Source organism: Sphaerodactylus townsendi, unplaced genomic scaffold, assembly GCF_021028975.2.
Source record: "Sphaerodactylus townsendi isolate TG3544 unplaced genomic scaffold, MPM_Stown_v2.3 scaffold_18, whole genome shotgun sequence".
Taxonomy (NCBI): Eukaryota; Metazoa; Chordata; class Lepidosauria; order Squamata; family Sphaerodactylidae; genus Sphaerodactylus; species Sphaerodactylus townsendi.
The window spans coordinates 1,712,032-1,739,071 of record NW_025950341.1 but is presented as its reverse complement, the minus strand read 5'-3'; the positions used below and the strand labels follow the sequence as shown (position 1 = coordinate 1,739,071).

The 27,040-nt window shown below is 44.0% G+C and overlaps 1 protein-coding gene across 3 annotated transcripts in view; it reads left to right on the top strand.

Annotated features, from left to right (window-relative positions):
- The window catches only part of HMCN1 (hemicentin 1), a 414,195-nt gene that overhangs the window by 277,731 nt on the left and 109,424 nt on the right, over positions 1-27,040 (top strand). For all 3 annotated transcript variants that reach the window (XM_048482504.1, XM_048482503.1, XM_048482502.1), the window contains exons 34-45: positions 1,549-1,718; positions 2,627-2,781; positions 4,161-4,284; positions 5,498-5,599; positions 8,572-8,748; positions 13,076-13,227; positions 14,206-14,329; positions 16,201-16,376; positions 17,500-17,596; positions 18,758-18,880; positions 20,013-20,174; positions 22,210-22,491. In XM_048482504.1, coding sequence (XP_048338461.1) covers positions 1,549-1,718; positions 2,627-2,781; positions 4,161-4,284; positions 5,498-5,599; positions 8,572-8,748; positions 13,076-13,227; positions 14,206-14,329; positions 16,201-16,376; positions 17,500-17,596; positions 18,758-18,880; positions 20,013-20,174; positions 22,210-22,491 — 1,844 coding nt within the window. The remainder of the gene's footprint in view (positions 1-1,548; positions 1,719-2,626; positions 2,782-4,160; positions 4,285-5,497; positions 5,600-8,571; positions 8,749-13,075; positions 13,228-14,205; positions 14,330-16,200; positions 16,377-17,499; positions 17,597-18,757; positions 18,881-20,012; positions 20,175-22,209; positions 22,492-27,040) is intronic.

Sequence of the window (27,040 nt, the reverse complement as noted above, 5' to 3'; positions counted from 1 at the left end):
TCTCTTCCGTGCTTTTCTTCTCCTCCCCTTCTTCCTTCTCTTTCTTCCTTTTATCCCTACTTGATCCTAACACACTTTGGGCCAAGGCCTGCCTCCAGGCCCCTACTGGCTCTCGGACTGTCTGTTGGGCCCTGCTGGGCCCCAGATTGCCCTCCTTGTCTGAGAGCCTGCCTGGCCCTTCAAGGAGTGAGGAGCAGGACATAGCCCACTCCACCTCAGTACCTGGTCAGCAGCACCTGCAGCTGGCAGCTGTATGCCGCCCAAGCCTTCTGTTGCATCCCCATGAGCTTGCCCTAGCTGGGCTCCTGTTGTAGTGGCTCTTTGGCCTAGTGGTGCCTTTCCAGGCCACAATTCTGGCCACTGCCATCCTGGAGGTGCTGCTGCTGTTCTCTCCCCAGCAAGGATGGGTAAGTCTGGGCTGGCTTGGTGCTCCAGCTCTGGGCAGATGCTGTCCTCTTATTTTGGTGGGAATGGAATACTCTGAACGTGTCAAGTCAAATCAGCATCAAATAAATCTGTATTACGGTCATAGACTCTTAACATGGTATAACCCAATTACATATTTGCTTGTGGTAGACAGAAAATACTTGCTTTCAGGAGGCAAACGACAGGCGTCAACGTTCACATGGAAACTGATCTGTTTTGGAGATTAGTTGTAATTGAGGCAGAACTCCAGATCCCAGCAGATGTTGGCAACCCTCAGTGTATATGTTGAGCAAAAGTGTTGTTTTCTCATGAGGCAGGAGTTTTGGTGGTCTTCAGTGAAGAGCCAATAATAGGCTAAATATCAATGCAAGAGTCCACTAATAATTTTTCTCCCATTTCTCTTAATTTTTGATTTGCCTTCTTTTCCTGTTCCCACTTTTCCTGGCTTGTAACTGTTTAGTCTTTTATCCAGTGGAGATATAATCCATTAGATAACCGCAGTCTTATAAAGGAAGAAGAGTTAATAAATATTTGTGTGGGGGGCCACCTAGATTTGTGAATTCTGGCCTGGAAAATTCACTCTAGAGCTCAATATTTGTTAATTGCTTGAACTGACAGAGTTAAATGTTGAAGCTTAAGATACAGAATGCACCACTTTGTAGCAGTGCCTCTGTGGTGGTGTACTGCTTAAAGTGTTGAACTTCGATGAGGAAAATTTGGACTTTCAGTCAACACTTGCTGAGAATTTATAGGGCCACTCAATCTCTTTCCTCGTTACGTATCTCACAGTATTGCTTTGAGTATAAAATAGAGGAAGGAAGAACAATGGGTGACAGTCTAAGCTACTTGGAGAAAAGTTGGGGTAAAAATCAAGGTGGATTTGTTGACCAGTGAGTGAAAGGAGGGTTTCTTGAATGTATACCAACTCTGGCCAGTCTAAGGCTTCCTACTGTGTGCTGGTCACAGGGGTTGATATCACACACTCCTGAAGAGAGCTCATGAGGTCATAACTGCTCATTCGGCTGAGTCTCCGAGTTTATATTTTCTGTGTTAACAGGTGTCCTGTGTGTTCCAAGGCATCTAACCATATACAAATTTTAAGATTTGATGTTTCTTCTCTAGATGGTTGAAAAATGGCCAGCCCATTGAAAGTGGAGCTGGATACAAGATCTTACTCAATGGACGTAAGCTTCTCATCTCACAAGCAGAAGTGTCAGACACTGGCCATTATCAGTGTATTGCAACCAACAAGGCAGGGGATCATGGAAAAGAATTTGATGTGACTGTGCATGGTGCGTAATGTATAGAAAGGTTTTTAAGAATCTTTTTGATGATATCTTAGGTTGGGGGTGTGTGAACAGTACAACTCCTCCTTCAAAAACTTCAAGCCACATGGGAGGAAATGTCTACACTGTGCCTCCAGCTCATTCTAGTACAGTGGTGGCGAACCTTTGGCACTCCAGATGTTATGAACTACAATTCCCAATTGGCCATGCTGGCAGGGGCTGATAGGAATTGTAGTCCATAACATCTGGAGTGCCAAAGGTTCGCCACCATGGTTCTAGTATTGCTGCAGTTAATGGGTGTGTGTCTGTATGTATACATAATGAGTAGAAGTAGCTACAGTGCTATGGATATTATGTCAGAAGAAACTCTGAAGGTCAGATATATATCAAATTTGTGACTGGCATCAAAGATACAGCTTGAATTTCCCTTTCTACTCCTTATTTAAGGAATGTATCAGCTACTTCCAAGGGACAACAATGTCATAAAATCATAAATAATTATAAAAACAAAACAAGCCATTAAAACCCAATACTCTGGAGTACCTAGGGCAATTTACACATACGACAGTATTTGTGTTTCCCTCCCTTCACTCCATAATGTTGTCTGCTGGTATAAGGAAATTCAGATCGCCACGATGTCAAGACAGGGGCAAATTGCCCTGGCCATTGAAGCAGTTGGAATTAGACACATGGTTGAAATTTTCAGTGGTAATCATGCATTCAGTGTATTATTTAGCTTGGCCCCTAGTGTAATCATTGCAAAGTGTTTGCTTCACTTGTTCTGACTGTATCCAGGTCTATAGTAGCTGGATGGTTCACAAGAACTAATCTGAAGCAGTTCACAGATGTAAATAATCTGGTACAATATTGTAATTTAAAGCTACTACATAAAGTTTTTTTATTGATTTCTGCAGTCCCTCCAGCAATCAAATCGACTGTGCCGTCTGAGAGATCTGTAGTAATACATAAACCAGTAAAACTGCAGTGCATTGCCAATGGCATTCCTACCCCTTCTGTTACCTGGCTGAAAGATGGTAGGCCTGTGAGCACAGCTCAAGAAAATATAAGAGTGAGTACCAAGCTTTGAATGGTTAACAGCTGTAAAAATGAACAGCTTTTGCCCTATTGTTCAGAGGAATCAGAGGCAAGATTTCTATTGATGCAGATTCATCCAAGCTTTTAAATGGCATGGCATTCTCCAGAAGAAGTAGAATATAGTCCATTACCCATGGAAGGCTTGCCTCAAGGCTGTTTTTTGTGCACTGGGCTTGCAGAGGGCTCTTCTTGTGTTTGTTTACATACATACAGTGCCTACCCCCGCAGCTGCTTGCTAAAGCCTCAAACATACTCTGGTCCTTCTGGTTCTCTAAACTCCACCTATCAACAGCTTTAAAGGCACATATCTCATCACTAGAGCTGATATTTCCCCCCCCCTCCCCAATCTCACAAGGTGTCTGTTGTGGAAAGAAGAAGGGGAAATGAGTTTTTAAGCTACCTTGAGACTTCTTATAAGAGAGAAAGGTGGGATATAAATCCAAACTCTTATATACTTCTCTAAGATGATTGTTGAGCAATTAGGGTTCCCACGTGTGCAGAAACGGACTGCAGTTGTCTTGAAATTACAGCTGATCTCCACACTACGGAGATCAGTATCCCTGGAGCAGCAAAATGCAACTTTTCAGAGGTGGACCCTGTGGCATCAATCCCTGCTGAAATCCCTCCCTTCCCCAAATTCCCAAATCTCCAGGAAAAATCAAACTGGATTTACTAACCCTATCATTGACATATAGCCTTTTCAACATCTTCACCCAGATTATGGCATTCACTGCTCCAGAAGATCTGCCTGGACCTCTTTCTTTTGGCAGTTAGAAGGAATCCAGTTTTTCAATGTTTGGTTGCATTCCTGAGAAGACAGTTGAGGACCACTAAGGCTTTTTGTGTTGCTGCTTTTTCTTGATCTTGATCTTTCAGTGTTTGTTCTCACTGGTTCATGTGTAGCAATCTGATTTTCTTTTCATACAAATGGGATCTATTTTAATTATTATGTGTTTGGGGGATTTCAAATCTTGTTATCTTCCTTGGTTCCTATTCATATAGTAGAAAGATTGGGTATAAAGGCTTTAAATGCATAAACTCTAAATAAATAAAGAGCCAAGTTCAAAAATAATACTCTGAATTTTAGTCTATGTAGATCCAAACATGCAAATGAAATGTAATATTTATCCATTTTGTATAATTTATCCTATACTGGAATGCTAACTGGAATGAGTTTTTGGAGATTTAAGCATCAGACCAGCATCCCCCCCAATATTCTTATAACATGAATGAAGAAGGGAAATATATGGAAATTGTGCTGATATGCATACGTGATTTGGGAGATCTCATTGGTTGTGGTGGAACTTCATCATTTCATTGGTTCCTCAACTTGTCTTTGTTGTTCTGGAACAGCTGGAATCTTCAGGCCGCATTTTGCTGATTTCCAGAGCCCTGGTGGAAGATGCTGGCAGATATACCTGTATAGCAACAAATGCAGCGGGGGAAGCTCAGCAGCACATTCGGCTGCTTGTATATGGTAATAGTTTTCCTGACTAGTAGGTGAATGTGTCCTATTGATTATATTAGTATCATCCCCTTTCCCCTCACAGCCAGTTTTTTGTTCAGTTCCTCCTATTCTGCAAAGCATTTGAAAAGCTTTTAGCACCTCTAGTCACTTTAGAACTTCGGTCTTTCATTGTCACCATTTATCTCCAGTTTCTAGCTAAGGCCCAGTTCTCACTGAGGTAGTAATCCTGTATTTGAGCTATGAACTACTTTGCAGGTGATAACTCACATGGTTTATTTCTCTCTCCATATAGAATGCTAGTAAGCCAAAAAGGAGGTAAAACTGGAAACTCTCTCCTTGACATTTCACGTCAGTGAGGACTAGGCTAGGGAATCTGCCAGACTAGTTTTGGTATAATGTTTTTGGATCCACTGGATGCAGCAAGAGAGTTTATTGGGCAAAAGGACTGACCTATACTGGTCAAATATGTACAGATATGGAGATGTTTACCAAAGGTGCCTGATCGTTTCTGAAATAAATAAAATTAAAATCCACCTTGTCTAAACTGGCCAAATTAGAAGATGCTGAAAGATTCATGATTGGTTCACCCATTTTTAAAAAATTGATAAATAGCAACTAGGAGGAGATGGGCTGAATTGAATTAAGGATTTAACCCTTTCCTTCCCTAATATTATTGACTTTGGGTGCTCCCTGTAACTATTATTTACCTCATTGTGGCAAAGAAGCAGCTACAGGAGATTGTGTGAGGTTGGGAATGTAGTGTGTTTGTGTAGAGTTTATATCCTTGATACCGATGCTGCAGATGTCTTCAGATCTGACCCCTCTCTGGGAGAGATGCCTGTCTAGTTTGGTTCTAAAGCTGGTAATTTAATTCCCTCACGGAAAGTCAGAATGATTGCTTAGACTGGATACATTCATGTCATATTCTGTCCTCCTCGGATACAGTAGAATGTATTCAATCATGGTTGTGCCTCTGGCTTGGGAGGCAAAATACCTCTCAAAATATTAAAATCACTTGGCCAAAATTCTATTTGTCATGGGAAAGTGCTGAAGATCTATGATATTTTTTTGAAGGAAAGAAAGAACAGCATCTTGGAAAGGATCTTTTAATCCTGAGTCAAATTTCCAGTAAACTTTTGAAATAGCTGCTTCCCCCCCTCCCTATTTTTTTTTTTGCTGAACTCCATAAACCAGAAGACCATAATTTTCTACTTCTTTTTAGAGCCACCCAGTCTGAAGGATGCAGGGAAAATGATAAATGAGACTGTGGTTATGAACAATCCGATACAGCTGGAGTGCAAAGCATCTGGAAATCCTCTGCCAGGTATGAATGTATAAAATGCCATCAAGTCACAGGCGACTTATGGTGACCCCAACAAGGCAAATGAGGCAAATGAGAAGTGACAGTGATATGCCATTGCTTTCCTCTTCAGAATCTTCCTTGATAGTTTCCCTTCCAAGTACTAACCCTGCTTAGCTTCTGAGATCTGAGAAGATCGGGCTATGCCAGGGGTAGGGAACCTGCGGCTCTCCAGATGTTCAGGAACTACAATTCCCATCAGCCCCTACCAGCATGGCCAATTGGCCATGCTGGTAGGGGCTGATGGGAATTGTAGTTCCTGAACATCTGGAGAGCCGCAGGTTCCCTACCCCTGGGCTATGCCATGCCACCTTTCTTCCCCTGCCAGATAAACGTATTCACAAAAATAATTTTTCATAATTAATTTTTTAAAATTTAATTTGAAGTGATGGAAAGAGTGTTGCATCACTTCACCTTGTTTCTGTTTAACTCTGTAGAACAGCTGCTACAATAGAAGGCCGATTATACACTGCTACTCTGCCCCGCAGTGAGGGAACATTTCCTTCGGGGCAGAGATTTCTGTACTGACATGCTCTGTGTTACAGTGCCACAGATCCCAAAAGCCCCTCAGAGCATGGGGAACCTAATGTTTTCCTTTGCTTTGGTGTTTCCAGTTTCCCTCCCCCCCCCCCCCCCCCCCATTCTTTATGGGCATTTCTGAGGGGATCTATGAGGAGAGCTATGGTTTTTGCGAAAAGCACAAAAATATCAATATAACACAGAAATATCAATATAAAAATATAAAGGACTTTAAAAACAATGCCAGCAATCTTGCAACAACTGGGAGCAACACAGAAGTGGGGCCACACAACCTGTGAAGCAGGCAGAACCCCGAGGAAAACACTCCATGTATAATGGGCCAAGGCTTGGTTCGTGCCTGCTGTGATCTACCTTTATTCTTTTGTCATTGTTGCTGTGAATCTTTTGCTGTGGAATGTGTGGTGGCCCAAACTGTCCATGAACATTCCACTTGCTCAGGAAGCAATACTGCTAACATAGTTGCACTTCAGCTTGTGTGGAAGAAGGGCATATTCTGAGTTTGGTGTAGGTTAAATCCTCCCACTATCCCTATCCCCTGAAGTAGTTTTATGGTATGGATTGGAGACTGAGAAGTAGTCCTCGGTTAAATGAGATGACTATAAGAAAGATGCTGTTTGTCATAAGGGAAACATAGATCAAATAAACTGTGGATCCACTGTGCATAGGGAGCCAGAATCAGTTTCCTGTAGGAGATCTTTTTATTGAGTAAGGATGAAACTCTCTGATTAACCGATCAGAACAATATGCTATGTACTGAACTTCTTTTTATACTTGGAAATTACATTTAGAGGCTGCAGGAGGGAGCCTGAAGGAAAGAATTTTGATAGATTTCAGAAGTGATTTTCTTGATTTCCTTGACAGATACAACATGCTGTAAACTTAAAGACTAAATGGAATCTGCCTTTGGGGACAGTTCTGCCTTTGCTGGCTTTTCTTCCTCACCATTTCTTTTCACCCTGTAAATATAGAACCGGATTTCCATGGAACTGGTGTGCATATGTATGTACGTCACTCAATTAGTCAGCACTTGATGACTTACAGCTGAGTTTGTGAACTGACTCCACTGACATAAGAAAGTTTTTGTCTGTGGTATTTCCTCTGTGATGTCTCATTCACACATGCAAGTCATCCCCTCCTGCTGTGAGGGATGAACATGCACTTCAAGACCTTTGAAAGCCACCCTAAATGTCTCACCCATGTAGTTATTGTCATATGGTGTGGTAAATGTTCTGAAACTATCTCAAGAATTGTGATAAAAAGTAATATTGGGCTGGCCCATGCGTGAAATTCCACAGCATCATAGCGTGTGAGGCCATGAACTAAATGATCCAGTGAGTAGACAAAGGAATGGGTGGGTGACAAGAATGCTGGTGAATGATTTATCTTCTCTTGATAATCTTCTTTGTGATCTCAAAAATGAGACACTCCAGGCCAAAACAATATCTAACACTGGGAAATGTACGACTGGTTTTCTTGTGTGTGGTAGTTGAGAAACTGCTTCAGGGAACCTGAACAGACAATCTGGATTAGGCTGTGGCACTAGAGGGGAAGGGTTTTTTTAAAAGCATTTTATCCCTGTGCCATTTTCTTCGTTTTATTTGTCCTCCTGGAGCTGTTTGCCTATTGAGAAAAATGCAGCATGCCTTATTCTTCAGGCAAATTTCCCTAAGAAAATTGGAGAATTCAAAGGATGGCAGATTTATATAAAGAAATGAGGCTAAAATACTTTTTCCAAATTTACCCTCCACCCCACCCCCCTTCAAAACTTCATGGAGCACTATGGATTTAAGCTGGAAATAAATCTAGGAATTTAGGAAGGATCGCCATAAGGAAGATGGGGTGTCTCCCAAATTATTTTCTCCGGTAGCCCTGAGCAACCTTGATATGATTCTGGCTTGATTTACATCTAGTTTGATCCTGACAGCAAATGGAATTCCTTCTTCTCTCTTCCTCTTTCTTAAGTGGTACAAAACACATGGCAATGGGAGTTTCATGAATATTTCTTCCTGTCTAAATACCCAGTTGTGAGGCCTCTGTTAAGATGAGGACTGCAATGCCATTTTTCCAACAGGCAACTGGCCAGTGAGCTGTTTGCTCCATTGGGGTATTCATTTCAATTCTGGCATGTTTTCACAGCAGGAAAAATAGTTCCCTAGAGCCACTGCAGGTTGGGAAAACTGTTTGAGTGCTTACAGCAGACATATACGGAGGAGAGAGAATGCACCATTTGTACCATGTAATTGTATGACACAAAAAACCCACAGAATGTTTATTTTCCATTTGGGCAGCTACGGATGACATTTAAATATCTATTCCATTTGAGTGTCATGAAAATGTATAGAGAATAACTACATTTAGTCCTTACTTCACTCTCATTCCCTTATTTTTCTTTGCAGTTATCACATGGTACAAAGATAACCGACCTCTCACCAGCTCTTCCAGCATCAGTTTCTTGAACAGAGGTCAGATTGTGGAGCTTCAGGGAGCCCAGATTTCCGACACTGGCATTTATAAATGCATTGCGGTGAATGCGGCAGGAATAGCTGAGCTGTTCTACAGTCTTCAGGTTCATGGTAAATATTGCCTTGTAAAAAGTCAAAGCTGGGGGAGTATGGTGGAATAGCTTGCTTCATTTCATCTGGTCTTTTCAGACTTTACTGCATGAACTTAACATCTCTCAGGCATTTGTTAAAATAATTTTCCATGGAGCTTGCAGAAAGATAAATCATTCATTTTCTAGTGCTGACGTAACTTAAAATGGGAAATCACTCCATACAGTATTTGACAGAAGTGTGCATTTGTAGTCAGTCATGATTGGAGGATAAGATTTCAGGGTTGCTCTTACAGCAAGCTACCTTAGAAGAGTACCAGAATGGATCTGTAATTCTTGAAAGGCCTAAATAGCAACTGCAAGGACCTTTGATTCAGATTGGGGCCACAGTGCCAAATGGAATATCTTCCTTTTCTCCCTGTTCCATTTTTTCAACTCCCCCACTGCTGGTATGTCCTCTATAGGAAGAATGGGAGCAGACTGGGATGCAACAATGGCTCTGGAAAGGGCCCTGCCCCCAAGGGGAAAGGAGCAAAAGCTGGCTCTCATCATGGTGACTAGTCACCTGACCCACACAAGACCTGGGCAGCCATCTTGCTTGAAGCACCAGATGTTTGCCCATCCAACATGGTGAAAAGAGAGCCAACTCACACTCTGCCGCAGCTGCTCACTTGCCCTGCTTGGGGAGAGGGCTATTGGCTCCCTACAGGTGGAGCTTTAAAGGTGACGGGCTTGCTGCAATGGTGACTGCAAAGGATGATGGATCGATGCTATAAGGCTACCCCAAAAGGGCCAAAGTCCTTAAATAGCCAGTCTGTCCCCATGACAGGAAATGGATTAAAAACACATTATTTAATTATTTTTTAAAAAGTACAAGCACCATTGCTATTTAGTTTTTTAAAAAAATATATTATAGGAAATCTGTTCATATACAAAATCTAGTTGGACCCTGAGTTACTTATTTATTGCTGTTATTCTTTTCAACCCTTTCAGATTGAGAATTTATATTTAACCCAAACATTGAACTTATTCTACAATTTCTACTGCTTTATCTCTGTCTGCTTCCTTCTCTCCAGCTGTCTTCCCCCTTCTCTTTCTTAGGGAACAAATTCATGCCCCAGTTTTACTCTATCTTGAAAGTATTGTGAGGATGCAGGTGCCCACTCCATCAGTGTGAGGGAAAAATACGCCAGTGGAGGGACTGTTATGCTGGTGTCAGGGTACTGTGCAACTGCACAGCACCCGAACCCAGAAGCTGCTATACATATTGGTGCACCTCTGCTTCAGATGTCCGCACCAGTGTGAAAAGGGTTGTTCTGGGAGCATTCCAGTTCCCTTTTGGCCTGGGAGTGCCCCTATTACTAGATTTGGCATGTTGTCTTGCATAGGCCTCATTCCTCCACTGAACAAAACAGAAACTGCATGCAATTGCTTTTTAAAAAATTACTTGACCAATAATGACCTTAAACAGTGCATTTCCTGAGGAGAAGTTGATGGCTCAAGACAGCCAACAGCAATTAACTCCACCCAATCATTAATTGCTAGGAAATGTTGGGTGCCAAGGATATTATCGGCAGTTTTGAGCCGGGAAAGGGTGGGGAGAGGAGAGGAGAGGAGAAAAAAACAAAGCAGATCCCCAAGCATTTGGATGGTGTTTTAGTAACTAAATATACAGAACAAGCAAACATCTCTTATTATATGGGTGTACCAATATGGATGGATGGTGTACCAATATAAAATGATATAAAACCCTGGGCACCCTACCCTTCCCTCTGCCCAGCCTCTGGCTGAAGTCCCCCCACTGAAGTCTCCCTGCCCCCGCAAAACTCCCCACAAACCTTTCCTATGTCTCTCTGAGTGGCAGCACAGGTGGCAATACACTGGGAGCCACAGTGTGACTCGGAGTATTTTAAAATCCATCCCGCCAAGTAGTGCTGTGGCTGCCAGCTGGCAAGACACTGGGGGTAGCAGGGCAAGGCCAGGGAACAAGCATATTCCAACACTCCTTCCCTTCCCTTGCCTTGTCCCCACTCCCCCACTGTCTTGCCAGCCACTCTGCCACTTGGAAAATGCACCTAGTTTTCCCCTCCATCCCACTGAGCAGCGCTGCAGTTGCCGGCTGAGGACTGAGCACAGGGTGGGAGGGGGAGAGGGGACGAGTGGCAAAAATGCACACACACCCATGTGACTCAGGCGAATGCTGCCTGGATCGTCTATCCCAGGGGTCTGCAACCTGCGGCTCTCCAGATGTTAATGGACTACAAATCCCATCAGCCCCTGCCAGCATGGCCAATTTGCCATGCTGGCAGGGGCTGATGGGAATGGTAGTTCGTGAACATCTGGAGAGCCGCAGGTTGCAGACCCCTGGTCTATCCCCTCTGCCCCCGCTAGATCTGTCTCTGGATGGATTTGTATGGAGGGATGGCTTGTAGAATGCAAGAACCCTTGCACTTTGAAGTCCAGTGGTCAAGAACAGATTTTGTTCTCATTGCAGCAGTGTCCTCGGATGTAACCTTTATTTTCCCCTGCAAGAGCACTAAATATGCTCCCTTTCCTTGGTAACTGCAGACACCCTGGGTTCCACCTTGTTTTTTGTTTTTTTTAACACAGTGGAATGTGAATCCTGGAGGTTGTGCTGACCAACTTAACTAATCAAAACCTGAACTAAATAACCTGTTATTTAATATGATTATTATAACCAATATGAATTGGCAATTTAGTTGCAGTTAGCAATATTATGTCTGTGAACTGTGAACTGAATGTTTGGCTTAGAGTTCAAGGAGGTCAGAGGAAAGGAGAAGAGTGAGAAATATGACTGTAGATATGTAACTGATAGGCAGATGTACCAATCAGTGAGGTCACACACTGATCTTGCCATCAGTTTGCCCCCACTAGCCTGCATTATTGACCTGTTAACATGCCTGGTATACAAGGGAGAATTCAGATTGCCAGTATCAATTGAAAACAATAGAAAACGTCTGCCTAATATATTGCAAGAAAGACCCCTTGGGTGAGTGATACAATCTCTGAAAATTTTCTTTCAACAAACAAGCCAAAAATAAAAAAATGGAGTTTTCACTGTCACCAATGGAAATTAAAAAGAAAACCCACAAATGTGTTCTTACAATAAGGAAAATTAATAGAAATTTCTAATGGACATCCCTAAACAGAGGTGTAACTGGGTAAAATGGAGCCCCGGGGCAAAATCTGAGTTCTCTGCCTGCCCGCCCCCCCCTTGATATGGGCAGCTGCCCTCTCCAACACTAAAGAATTATTTTTTGCACCAGGTCATCTCAATGTCACCCCCAAAGTTACAGAACACGCCCCAACTCACAAATCTGAACACACCCAGGGCTCCCTAGTTTAAACAACATTGAAAGTGATGCTGTTTCGGAAGGTGGGGGGGAACCACCCTGAAACAGCATCACTTTCAATGTTGTTTAGACTTAGAGAGCCCAGATTCTGCTTTTAAATCCACCTTAAAGTGAGAATCTGGGCTCCATACTTTAAACAACATTGAAAATGATGCTATTTCGGGGGGGGGGGATTATTTGATTTTGAGTTTTTAGAAGCTCTTAGAATTCCACAAATCCCTCAAAACATTCCTAGGGTTATTGTGAATTCATCTCTGAGTAACATTATCTAATTAATAAATCAGTGTGGTCAGAGAGGATACACCTTTTGACAGCTGTGGAATGACCAGCTTCTGCATTTGTTCTCTAAAAAGGTGGCTGAGAGTTAAAACTGGTGACTGGTTAAAGAGAGTTATAATTTATCAGACTTAATACATTAAAAAGATTCAGATCTCTGTTGCAGAGAAATAGGTAAAAAGAAACAACAGGTTTTTTTAATTAAAAGCATGTCTAGCAGCGCAATCCTATCAGGGGGCTCAGCCCATTTGAGGAAGCAGTGCAGGGCCTCCTCTGGCAGCACAAGGGGCACCCCCATGGGCCAAGGCGCTTGCGGACAGCTGCCCCTCAGCTCAACAGCAGTGAAACCTCAAAATTGAGGCCACCATGGAGCTGTGCTGGAATCCAGTTGGACACTGGTGGGTGGGCATTACCAGCTTTGTGGATAGTTACACCACAACCCAGGGCTTGGATTCATGTCACCAGCTGCCTCAGTCTATGGATTGTGATGCCTATGTTGATACATATTCTAATTCCATACAGCATTGGTGTTTATTCTTATTTAATGTGTCCTTGATTTCTGCCACTCTTTTTACCTAGCCCTGTCTTAACGGCCTAGACAAATATATCTAATTCTGTTGTTCAAGGACAAAATGTGGGTTTTCAAATATACATATATTCCTACTGTTGAATTTTTCTCTCACTTCCTCAACTTTTCAGTTCCACCCACCATTTCTGGCAACAATGAAATGGTGACTGTTGTGGTTAATAATCCAGTAAGATTGGAATGTGAAGCTCGTGGTATCCCTGGTCCCATTCTGACATGGTTGAAAGATGGTAGCCCTGTTTCCAGTGTTTCAAATGGACTCCAGGTACTTTGATGCAAAGGTTAATGTTTGCATTGCAATGAACTAAACCCGGTTTTCAAATTGAACCAATGTTGGTTCTATGGCAGGTAAATTGCTTAATTTTTTCCAACAATGGAAGTACCATAGATAGCTTTTCTTTTATGGCTTGTTTGACATAGATCAGAATTCTGTGGCTGCACGTGCCTTCATTTGTTGCCCCAAAGCTATTGTTCCTCAGGAATCCACATTAAAGAAATAACCTTGTGGAACAAAGGGGAATTTGATCCGGCTGCCATTTTAAAATTAACAGCCCAATCCAATTGGGGGTGGTGGTAGAGTGGCATCCAGGGATAGTGCTGCTGTGCTGCCTCCAAAGAAGCAGTCAACAGCATGGGTGCCAGGGGAGAAGGTAAAAATCTTTACTCCCCTGGGAAAACCCATGGTGTAAAATGCCTTACACCACCTTTTGGGATGGCAAACGTCTGTGCTTCTGGGAGGGAGTGTTTCCAGGATGAAAGTGCATTGGGAGCTGACTCAAATCAGCTCCACCTCCAGGAAAGCCCCCAGACCACCCCCTGGGGTGCCAGTGCAGGCATTTGTGGTGGGATCTGGCTGCTGCAAGGTCCAGCTTCTGGGTTTGGGTACTGAGACAGCTGGCCACTGCTGTAAGTCCCTCGGCACTGGCATCTGTGCCACTCTACATGGGCATAACCCTTCCACGGCTTCCACTGCAGCTTCAGCCCCTTTGAATTACACACTTACCATTCTTGGATATGAGTTGTTTTAGGAAAATTGTTGTTAAATTTCAGATGGGTAGATGCACAATGATACAACAGCGAAAGTTATCTAAAAGTATGGTAACAGATTATTGTGTAAACGAAAGCATGAAGCGTGAGAAATGGAGTATTCAGGTTTCTTAGTATGTGATTATGCTTGTCGGTTATTTGATATTGTGCACCACCCAGATCATGCTACTTGTTAACGACTCTATTGAATTTTTAGATTCTTTCTGGCGGCCGCATCCTGGCACTGACAAGTGCTCAGATCAGTGACACAGGGAGGTACACGTGTGTTGCTGTAAATGCTGCTGGGGAGAAACAAAGAGATATTGATCTCAGAGTTCATGGTGAGCATCCCTTATAGCTTTCTAAATGTGAACAGGGAAAGCAGTATCAAAAACTGACATTTGAGTGGATCAAGAGAATGATTGTATCTGCAGATACATACTAGTTTAATAATAACTTCCTGTCACCAGGAAGTATTGGCAAATACAGATATTTTAACAAACAGTTATTCCCAGGATTCTTTGGAGTGTGTCATGATCGTGCCAGATGTATTCTTAGTGTCCTTTCCACGGGGTAAACAGGAAGTGAAAGTTAGAAGATGAAAACAATATGGCTAATTCCTGGTGATGTTCACAGTCCCAGCTGTATCCCAAAGTAAAACAAAGTTGTAAAGACACTGGGCCTTTTTCGAAATCAACATGACTTCCCAAACTGTTGCCCTCCAACTTTATTCATGCAGTTGAGTAGGCCTCTCAAGCATATGGCCCAGGAAGCTTATTAGGCTTTAGAGCAGGAGTGGGGAACCTTTTTTCTGCCAAGGGCCAGTTGGATATTTATAACATTTGCGGGCCATACAAAATTATCAACTTTAAAATTAGCCTGCTATATTTGGTCAAACATTCAATTAACTCACCCCTAATGTGATGGCTGGAACTGCTTCTCTTTGGTGAGGCAGATTATGTTAGCTGTTATTGACGATATTGCTACTCGCAACTATTTTTCCAGGTTTGTGTTGGTCTTTTTGACTTGGCCCCACATCAGTCCTCTTCTGATTCCCATCTCTCCTGTTGTCCCTGCCCTGGGGCAGTGTGGCCAGTAGGGCACTGGGTCATTGGGGGTGCCCAAAGGCATTTAAGGACCCAGGTGCATGGCAGGTGGCTGCTCCCACATGTGTCACTCCCCTCCCCCTACCTGCCTGGCTCTATTGTCTAAGCAGCGCAGTGGCGTGGGAGGGACGGAGGGTCAGCTGAAGGGCAGGGCATGGGCGGCAGCGCTGATTGCCTGCCTGAGTCTCGTGGCTGCAGCCTGCCAAATATCTTCTTGGTTGCAAATCTGGATTAGTTTCCCAGAAAGGTCTTCTTTCAGTTCAGATTTTGAACTTTGCTTCCGATTTTGAAACTTTGGCTTTATTTGATTGTGGTTCAACTCCTATGAAAGAAAGGAAAAGCTATTTGAGGTAAACTATTTTCAAGCAAACAAAATCTTTTAGCAGTGCTGGGCCCAAATGTCCTGTTCTTCAACAGTCATAACAAATTGTGATCTTTGCAAATTCACAAAGGGAGAAAGATAAACATGGATGTTTCTAACAGTTAATGTTTCTTATCCACAGAGACCAGACTTTCCCCTTCATTATTTTAAACTGAAATGAATTGGCTGCCTCGCTTAATGCTTCCTGTGCTGAGAAAAGCTAGGCAATGTTAATGACTTTTTGAAGAGCAGCATTGTTGATACAATCCATGCTGCAAGATTCATGTTGCTGTTTTAATCTTCTGTTTTTCAGTTAACAGTATTTATCTCTGAGTTTTGCTACACGCAGTGGGCAGTGATTAGTCTCACTGTTGGCAGTGGACCCTGCTTGGGACTTGTGCCTGTTTGTGCTGATCTGCCATCATGAGTCACACCTGGAAGTATAAGATGATATTCACATGTGACATACACTTTTTGCACAAACATTTATCTAGCAAAGTTGATGGGTTCTTAGAATGTTCATATAATCAGACCATTGAACAAAGATGAGTTCGAATAGCAACAGACTAACTTAACAGAAGAGGCGGATGAAATGAGCTTGCCTGGTTCTTTCTTGGTCTTTGATTTTTCAATAACATATTGTTCTATTACTGGCATCAAACAGTGGCTTATTTATAGAAGGTACTGGCTTTATTTGTTGCAATTGAGCAAACAGAATCAAATTTGATAACGTTTGTTCCTGTAGTTCCACCAAACATTATAGGAGATGAACAGAGTGTCTCTGTGCTTGTGGGAGAAGTTATAGAACTCCACTGCCAAAGCAGCTCCATTCCCCCACCTACATTGAACTGGTTGAAGGACAGTCGGCCCTTGCTGAAGAAGCCAGGTCTCAGCATTACTGCAGGTGGAAGTGTGTTAAAGGTAAATTAAAATATCTGTATTTCTTCATGACTAACTGGCCAATGGCCAGCAGTTCAGTATTGTTTGCAGATATTTCTTAGCTGAAGCTCTGCCTTATATCTCCAGAACACATTATTTTCAAGGACATACTGTTGCTACCTGGGGAGGAGAGGGTAGCCACTGGCCTGCGAATAAACACACAACAACCTTTTTGTGGTAATAAAACTGGTCATAGCTTGTTTTATTGAATATGGGCAAAGGAAGCAGAGGCGCAGTATAAGGGATGGATCCCAGTAGCACACATGCTGAATTCAGTGCACTCCTTCCTCCAGCCCAGTGCTGGGGAAACCCATAACAGCAAGTCACTGGGAGCCAATTGGCCTCTGGCTGCTAAATGGATCTGCCCTTACTGCCAAAGGATGCAGCCATCCAGCAGCCCCTGCTTGGGTATGTGGCAGTGAGGCCCATCCTATCCCCAAGACCCCTTATGGGACCCCCCAATGATGGGTAGGGGCAGGCACACAGCTATATAGAGAGGGAGGGAGAAAGGGAAGAGCCCACAAGCACTGGGAAGAGAGGCAGAAGCTCTGCCCCTCCTTGCCATATTTGGTCACGCACACTCCAGCTGTACCTCCTCACTGCTTGTGCCGACCTTGCCTGTGGGGGACCATATGGCTGGCACAGAGGGTGATCCTCAGCCTTCCTGCTCCCAGGGTGACAACAGCAGCATGGGATAAGTTCCATCCTGCTCTTTAGTTCAGGTTTCCTACAGTGCAACCACTAGACTGGAGTAAATCTGCCAATCTGCACCTGCCATCTAGATGAAGACTTCTTGTACCACTACTTGTGAAGTAGATCCGTGAGATCTAGTCCTTAGTCCCCTGGATAATATTGGGAAGCAGTCATCATGAGATTTTCTGCTGAGCCATGAACGGTCCTTGATGAAGTATTAGGGGATTGGTGAAAATACCCAGTAGCTATTGAAGTCAAAAGAAAGTGCTTTTCAAGAAGTCTCTGTGTTCAGTGATTCGTTCCTCCCTGCCCTTGCAGATGATTGAAGCTGCAGGTGTGTACTTGTGGAAAAAGTATGCTTATATGGTCATGCATATGTATGTGCTGACTACTTTTCTTTTTTAATTGCTAGATTGAAGGAGCACAAACCCAAGACACTGGACGCTACACTTGTGAAGCTACAAATGTTGCAGGGAAAACAGAAAAGAACTACAATGTCAATGTATGGGGTAAGGTTTGTAGACTTTGCTACCCATGAAGCTGTGGACTTCGGCATATAGGTTGTGACTTCTGGGTGTCTTGCAGAGTTCCATGTATTGGCTCACAAGCTTCCATAGAACCACCACTTTTTGCTGGTAGTTTGCGTGAATGGAGAGCACAGGAAATATGTCCTGTCACTTAGCTGAGGAAAGTATTATTACATAGTTCTTGTCCTCTGCTTGTTTCTTTCTATCTTAAACATTCTGGTGCTCACCTTGGTTTTTTCCCACACAAGTAACTGAAATTGTTTGCAAAACATTTTAAATGCCTCCCCCTTGTTTGTATTCATCCCTTGAAAGGATTCCTGGCTGCCATTTTGTGCTTGTCACAGGTTTTTTTTCATACTGCATGAAAAAAACTGTCAGTCCGTGGAGGGCAGGTCAACCCAGTGCTTTTCAATGTGAGGCAGACCCATTTCCCAAGTGGCTAAGATTATCTGACGTGTGTCTGTGTAGCTATGAAGATAGCTCATTGAAAATAAAAAAGGGGAACTATATATTGCTGGAATCAGCAGGACTGCCAAGTACAACTATGTACTTTTTGGGCTAAAAAGGTACCCAGGAGCGGAGCCTACAGATCAAACATTCTTAGGCAAACTTCAGCAAGTGGAGTCAGGGAGAATCCTGTCAGCTGCACACAAAATGTGTTGCAGATCCAGGTTGTTTCTCTCTTCCAAGTATCAATCTGTTCCCCAGAGCTCTGTTCACTTCCAGAATCTGGTAACATTTGCCGATTGGCACTAAAGGCAAGTTGGAGACTGCAGTGAGCTCACTGGTTTGAAGGAGGACCTCCCCTCCAAGGTTAAAGTTGGTGTAACACAGTAAAAAGCCTCACTTCTGCCAGCATTAAATTTCATGTATCTGTTTTGTGTTTAAAACACCAAGAAAGTTAAAAAAAAGGCCAGATGAAGATGTGTTTTTCTTCCCAGTTTTGTTCAGTTGCAATATTGTGAACAAATAAAGACACTCCTGTGGGTACGATGCTTGCTGTATTTAACTTGCAAAAATATTATTTGAAATGAAGATCAATCTGAGAATTTGCATAGATTTTCTTCTTACTTTTTTGTGGCCTAGTGCTAATGTATTGTATTTTGCTATTTTTATTTCTATTTTCATAATATCCTTCTCTAGTGCCCCCAAGTATTTATGGTTCAGATATACTCACTCAGCTGACTGTGATTGAAGGAAACCTCATCAGCATGATCTGTGAGTCCAGTGGAATTCCACCACCAGCACTCAACTGGAAAAAGAATGGTAAGCAACAAATGCAAATACCTTTATTGGCATCTAAAAATAAGTTAAGATCACTATACACTAAAATTACAAGGTTAAAAAGTGGGGGAAATAGATAAACAGTTCAGCCAGTTCAAAGTTTTTAACAGGCCTTCATTTTTAGTATTGGTGAGAGAAATTTAGCAACAGAGCCGGTAAGTACTGAGTCTTTGGCTGTTTCCGCACGGGCGGAATACAGCATCCCAGAGATGCTAAAAGCAGCGTCCCTGGGGAGGGGTTCGCACGGCCACCACCGCTGCACCACAGCAGCAGCAGCCTCGCAACCCCCGAGCAGCGCAAAGCCGCTGTTTCCGAACCTCGCTCTGTGAGCGAGGTTTTTCTGAAACAGTGGCTTCCAAATGCTGCCGTGTGAACGGCAGCGGCTGGAAGGCGCCATTCCCCTCCTTTCCCGAACGCCTTACCGTCCCTCCGACCTTCCAGCGCATCGCCCAGGCCAGGGGACACGCCCCCCCTGAGACTCCAGAGCTGTCGCGCAGGGCAGGGGGGCATGTCCCCTGGCCTGGGCGACGCGCCGGAAGGTCGGAGGGACGGTAAGGCGTTTGGGTGATGGCGCAGCCTCCGCACAGGATGCGCGCCCATGCGGGGGCATGGGAAGAGTGCTTCGGGGGTGTGGTGGGGGCATTCTGGGGGCATTCCGGGGTGGGGGCAGACGAGGCCGTGGCATGGGCACACGGCACATGCATGCCCCAGGCGCAGTTTCCCCTCATTCCACCCCTGCTGTGTGTGGGGTTTTTTTGTGCTGTTAAGTCTCTTCCAATTTATGGCCACCCTGTGAATTAATGACCTCCAAAACGTCCTATCAGTAACAGCTTTGATCAGATTTTGCAAAGTGAATGTTGTGGCTTCCGTTATTGAGTCAGTCCATTTCGTAATAACACTTTGCTGTCTTTTAAGAGTCCTCATTCTATTTGCATGATTCCTGATCACAAGGAAGCTCAAGCACATAGATCTCCTTAACCCACTATGAAATAGACAAGAGTGTGATGATTTAGGCTGAGGCAGTTTCCATTTGTGGGACATTAAAATTTTTTGAAGAACTTGCACAATCTTATCCCTATGTTATTTATTTTAATAGAAAAAATGTCTCTTGTAGAATCTCCACTGTCAATTGACCCTACAGGAAGAATCAGAGTGTTATCTGGTGGCAGGCAGCTGCAAATTTCTATTGCTGAAAAGTCAGATGCAGCCTCTTATATCTGTGTGGCTTCAAATGCAGCTGGAATAGCAAAGAAGGAATATAATTTGCAAGTATATGGTAGGTTGCTATGTAAAACTGCATGTACAGTTTATTGGCTGGGAAACACTTATGTTATAAACCTGTAAAGAGCAAAACATTGGCTGTCTTCCACATGGGGATGTGGAAACGTGGTCCTCTACAGCATCAGCAATCAGGATGAAGGAGGAAAAGACATCCACATGCCCAGTCCTTGTATTGCTCCCTGCCTCCTTTCCCCTTTTTCCTTCCCTTGAGTCTGTTCAGTGGTACAGGTATGATGAAGACTACACTGAGCCCATCTACAGTCCTGTAATCCCCCCCCTTTCCCTTCACAGCTGAGCTGCATGGTTAAGCAACTGCATTCCCTTACTGAATGTTTGGATTTTGCAGCTATTCTTGTGGAAAATACAGCCTGAGGCAGCTTAATGAAAGCTTAGAAATCAGCAAGATTTGCTTCAAGACATTTTTTAAACTACAGGTTTAAAAGGAAGGGAGGGGGAGGAGGGAGGGGGAGGAGAGGGGAGGGATGGGTGGCAGGCAAGGGAAGGAAGGGGAGGGGGCCCGGCATTTGGACATGGCCCACCCATCCTAGTGGAGGGAGAGGAGGGGTGGCATGCAAGTGAGGGGTGGGAGGGGGCCAGTATCTGGACCTGGCCCACCCACCCTAGGGGAGGGAGGGGCAGGGGAGGGAGTGTTGGCATGCAAGGGAGGGGAGGGGGCCTGGCATTTGGACCTGGTCCACCCACAGTAGCGGAGGGAGGGGGATGGGAGGGAGGGGGTGGCATGCAAGGAACAGGAGGAAAGGGGAGGGGGCCCAGCATATGGACCTGACCCACCCACTCTAGCAGAGGGAGGGAGAGGGGAGGGAGTGATGGGTGGCATGCAAGGGAAGGGGAGGGAGTGATGGGTGGCATGCAAGGGAGGGAAGGGGGCATAGTTTACCTGGAGAAAAAAACTTTAAATTAGTCAAATTATATTATATTTTAGATTATATTATGATAGGGCCAAAATGGGGACATGCAGAGTCTAAAACTGCCACTCTGAGCACCTTTCCATATTTGCTGCAGCTGCAGTATTCACATGGATGCTTCACCCACAACCACCCCACAGCTCCTCATTTGAACCAGGAGGTTTTCCTTTGATCCAGTTTAAAGGGAAAAACCTTGGGAGGACCACAAGTTGTGCCCAAAATAAACAACACATTGTGTGGATGCTCCATTTTTAAATTGGGACTTTCCTGGGTTCCATGCAGAGAAAAACTCCTTGTGGAAAAACCTACCTTTTAGAATCAATGAACTGGAATGGACCAAAAGAAGATCAGGTTTAATCTGATGTCCTGCAATGAGACCTTCAAATGGTGTCTCATAGTTCTTGTAAATAATTTATTTGTACAGGTTAATACCAATCTGAAAGTTGGTAAATAACCATATTACTGCTCTCGCAGAATTCTCCATTCTGTATTCTGCCTTTGTGATGAATATCCCTTTCAAAGAGAAGCCCTTGGCAAGAAGTCAAAAGTCCTCAGTTCTGTAATCTTTCACAAAGATACATTCTTACAATGACCAATTGAATCTGTAAACCTTCTTCAGAGAAAACAACTGACAGAACAGAAAAGGATTTTGACTTCTTGCCAAGAGTTTATCTTTGAAAGGGATGTTCATCTCAAAGAAGAATTACAGAATGGAGGAAGACTTGTGACTTCTGTGAGAACAATAATATATACAAGAGTGTTGTGGGTTTTCTGAGTTGTATGGTCATGTTCCAGTAGCATTTTCTTTTGATGTTTTGCCTGCATCTGTAGCTTGCATCTTCAGAGGATCATATTAATACTATATAATATATACATCTTTGGTTATTTTACCAACTTGCAGATTGATGTTAACTTGTTTAAATAAATCATTAGATTATGTAATTAGTTTTTGCCCTGTAACCATATACTTTGTATATACTTTTGGCTACTACAGTTTTTTTTAACTCTTGTAATTCTTGCCAATTGAGTTTATCCATAGGTATAAAGCTTGGAAACACAACCCTAATGTGAAAACTTGGAATCTTGTTTTGTTTCTCTTAATAGTTCGTCCAACTATACTGAACAGTGACAGCCAACAATCAGATGTTACTGTGACCCGTGGGAATGATATTTCATTAGAATGTGAGACAGATGGTACTCCACAGCCAGCTGTCACATGGATGAAGGATGGACGGCCATTGACCAGTGGGAGGGAAATTGAGATATTGGAAGGAGGACGACATCTTCGGATTAAAAATGCTCAGGTGTCAGACACTGGTCGCTATGTATGCATTGCCATGAATGTGGCGGGACTAACCGACAGGAAATATGACTTGAGTGTTCATGGTGAGCAAGGGAAATAAGCACAACAGAAAACATGTATAGAGTTGTCGTCTGGGGGTCGAAATGAACCATTCTATTAACTATGCTAGACTATTGTATCTGTGCACTGCTTCAATTGTCTGGGAATTTCCCAATCTGAAAAATTTCCTGAGCTACTCTTCATGCTGACTTCGTGTAAAACTATCAACAGGACAGAATATGTCTCTTCCTTAGCCATAAGAGAGCAGGGATGGGGTGTTTTCCTTAGTGCTGCTTCAAATGCATGAGGAAAGTGGGGCAAGAAACAAGAAGTGAACAACTTGTATTTCCTTTCCTCATGCTTCTGGGTCTGATCCAAAGAGAAATATATGCATTTCAGCATGGGGAGATGCACATTTCGTTTTCATATGAGATGAGCACATGTCTGTCTCCATTTGGATAAATGCTGATACTATGAGAAAGGAAATGCATATACCAGTGATGGCGAACCTTTTCGAGACCGAGTGTCCACATTGCAAGCCAAAACCCACTTATTTTCGAGACCGAGTGTCCACATTGCAAGCCAAAACCGCCCTGAGCCCTTTGGGGGAGGGCGGTATAAAAGTGGAACAAATAAATAAATAAATAAATAAATAAATTATTTATCGCAAAGTGCCAACACGCAATTTAACCTGAATACTGAGGTTTTAGTTTAGAAAAAACGGTTGGCTCCAAGGCACGCATTACTTGGAAGTAAGCTTGGTGGTAGTCGGCAGCTTTGCTTTGATACCAAATTATGTAGGGTGGTGAGAACCACAAAGGATTGCGAAGAGCTCCAAGCGGACCTTGATAAATTAGGTGAGTGGGCTCAGAAATGGCAAATGCAGTTCAATGTAGCAAAATGTAAAGTGATGCACATAGGGGCAAAAAATCCAAACTTCACATACACGCTACAGGGGTCAGTGCTATCAGTCACAGACCAGGAAAGGGATTAAAACGTCTTAGTTGATAGTTCTATGGGAATGTCAACTCAATGCATGGCAGCTGTAAAAAAGGCAAACTCTATGCTGGGGATCATTAGAAAAGGAATTGATAATAAAACTGCAAAGATTGTCATGCCCTTATATAAAGCAGTGGTGCGACCACACTTGGAGTACTGTGTCCAGTTCTGGTCGCCGCATCTCAAAAAGGATATTGAGGAGATAGAAAAAGTGCAGAGAAGGGCAACAAGGATGATTGAGGGACTGGAGCACCTTCCCTATGAGGAGAGGCTGCAGCGTTTGGGACTCTTTAGTTTGGAGAGCAGGCGGCTGAGGGGGGGGATATGATTGAAGTCCTACAAAATTATGCACGGGGTAGAAAATGTTGACAGAGACACATTTTTCTCTCTTTCTCACAATACTAGAACCAGGGGGCATTCATTGAAAATGCTGGGGGGAAGAATTAGGACTAATAAAAGGAAACACTTCTTCATAGCGGTGTGATTGGGTATTTGGAATATGCTGCCACAGGAGGTGGTGATGGCCGCTAAACTGGATAGCTTTAAAAGGGGCTTGGACAGATTTATGGAGGAGAAGTCGATTTATGGCTACCAATCTTGATCCTCCTTGATCTCAGATTGCAAATGCCTTAACAGTCCAGGTGATCGGGAGCAACAGCCTTGAAGGCCATTGCGTTCACATCCTACATGTGAGCTCCCAAAGGCACCTGGTGGGCCACTGCGAGTAGCAGAGAGCTGGACTAGATGGACTTTGGTCTGATCCAGCTAGCTTGTTCTTATGTTCTTATGCTTTAAAGCAATTGTGCAATGCTTCAAATGGGTGAATCAGGACCCTAGGAGGATTTAGAAGCAAGCCCCATTGCCAGCAACCGAGCTTACTCCCAGGTAAAGGATTGTGCTTTAGTTCTTCCCATGAAAATCAGTGGGGTTTAACAGAACTTAACAGGGTTACCTACATGTCATGTCCAGTGGCCCAGGCCAGCCTAGATGTGTGTGTGTGTGGGGGGGCTTTTTGCCCCCCCACATGATGAACTCTGTGCATGCATTCCCACAGAGAGGGCTCTGAGCGCCACCTCTGGCACCAGTGCCATAGGTTCGCCACCACTGGCATATACCAATCATGGTTCCTTTCTTGCCTATTCTTTGGCACATCCTGAATGGCTCTCAGCAGCAGAATTTGAATACATGAAACTACATTTACCCTGGACTATCAAGGTCAGAATTATCTACTGTGACTGGCAGAGACTCTTTGGTGTCTCAAGCAGAGGTCTTTCATATCACCTGATATCTGATTCATTTAATTGGAGATCCCAGGCATTGAATCTGGGACCTTTTGCATGCCAAACAGATACCCTGAGTCACTATTCCTCTAATATGCCACCTGCCTAGCCTGAACCGCAAAGGTTGATGCTGATGATTTCTGAAGCTGCACCAGTGTTTCCCTCACTTTCATTGCAGTTAATGTAAAATGTGGCAGGTGTGTATTCCTAAATATTCAGGGGATATTATGAGAGGAGGCCTGTGGTGCAGAGTGGTAAGCTGTAGTGCTGTGGTTCAAGCTCTGCTCATGACCTGAGTTTGTTTCAATGGAAATTAGTTTCAGGTTGCTGGCTTGAACTTGCCCCAGCCAGCATGGTGTAGTGGTTAAGGGCGGCGGACTCTTATCTAGAGAACCAGGTTTGAGTCCCCACTCCTCCACATGAGCAGGGGACTCTTATCTGGTGAACTGGCTTTGTCTCCTGCTCCTGCCCATCAAGCCTGCTGGGTGACCTTGGGATAGCCACCGTTCTTCAGGACTCTCTCATCCTCACCTACCATACAAGGCGACTGTTGATGGGAGAGGAAGGGAAGGAGTTTGTAAGCTATTTTGAGACTTCTTGCAGGAGAGAAAGGTGCGATATAAATCCAAACTCTTCCCTTCTTCTTCCATCCATCCATCTGGTAAATGAGTACCCAGCTTGTTGGAGCAAAAGTGTAGGCAACTGGGAAAGGCAGTGGCAAAATAAATATAGTCTGCCTAGTTTACCTTTACCTATATTATGGGGGGAGGGGGGCTGCGACCAGTCAGGGTTCCCTGTTCATAGAATGTGAATAAGGACTGAATGGGAACCAAGCAGTCTGCCTTGCTGTGTGTTTGTGTGTGCCAGCAGTGACGAAGTCTTGATTGTTAAAGAGCAATACAAAACTTATCATGAAATCCTTAATCATGGTTTCCACAAGAAGAGCTTACTGTCTCATTTGGCTATGGGCTTCATTTCATCCTGCTATTAAACTGGTACATGTCAACATGGAAAAGAAAATATCTTTATCTGCTCAGCGTCTCAGTAGCTCTGACCTAGCTCCAATCTTCCTTTGCAAAAAGGGTGAGGTGTGAATTAATTCCTAAAATGGAATTGTTACTTTTTGTAGTCAAGAGAAGAGTATATATATATATATACTATATGCCATTAAAGGTTAAAATGAAAATGAAATGAGAAGAGTATATTGCGATCTCTTACAGCTTTATGGTCACTGTTTCAGTATCTAAGGAGAAAGCTGGATCATTATTACTTTCACCAAAAAAAAAAAAAAGTGGAAAACCAGAAAGTAATTTAGTGACATTTGGAAAAGCTTCAGTTAACTTTTTACTCCTTGTATTAGTCATTCTGAATTATTATACAGCAAATTAAACATGTAAATGCCTATTTTATATTCCCTTCCTACTCTAAGCTCACTCAAATGAGTGAACCACTGCTATCTATATGTTTTTCTGGGCAAAGCAAATAGCAGTCTCTGTGTGTAAGCTTCCTTACAGGAGGGTGAGCCATTCGCTCTTGAAAATAGCAAGGGGGGGAAAGGTTAAATCCATTTCTCTGCCTGCACTGTAAGGCAGTGAGGGGAGGGAGGGAGTGAATGGCACTCCCCTTCCCTTGCATGCCACCCTTCCCCCTCCCTTCCTCCGCTAGGGTGAATAGGCCATGACCAAATGTCAGGGCCCCTTCCCTCCCATCCCCTCCCTTGCATGCCACCCTCCCCTCCCCTCCCTCCCCCTCCCTCTGTTTGGGTGGGTGGGCCATGTCAAGATGCAGGGCCCCCTCTCTCCCTTGCATGCCACCCTCACCCCCTCCTCTCCCTCCCCTTCCCTTGCATGCCACCCCTCCCTCTGCTAGGGTGGGTGGGACATGTTCAGATGCCAGGCCCCCTCCCACTCCCTCCCCTCCCTTGCATGCCACCTCCCTCCCTCCTTCCCTTGCATGCCACCCTTCCCCCTTCCTCTGCTAAGGTGGGTGAGCAGTGTCCAGATGCCAGGCCCCTGCCCTCCCTCCCCTTCCCCTGTGTGCCACCCCTCCCCCTCCCTTCCTCTGCTAGGGAGGGTGGGCCATGTCCAGATGCCAGGCCTCCTCCCCCTCCCCTTCCTTGCATGCCACCCCTCACTCCCTCTTCTCCCCTTCCTTCCCTCACTTCCCTTCCCTTGCATGTCACCTCTCCCTCCCCTCCCTTTGCTAGGGTGGGCCATTCCAGATGTCGGGCCCCTCCCCTCCCTTTCATGCCATCCCTCATTCACTCCCCTCACCCCCTTCCCTTTGTGCAAACCTGGCAAACAACCCTTGAAAC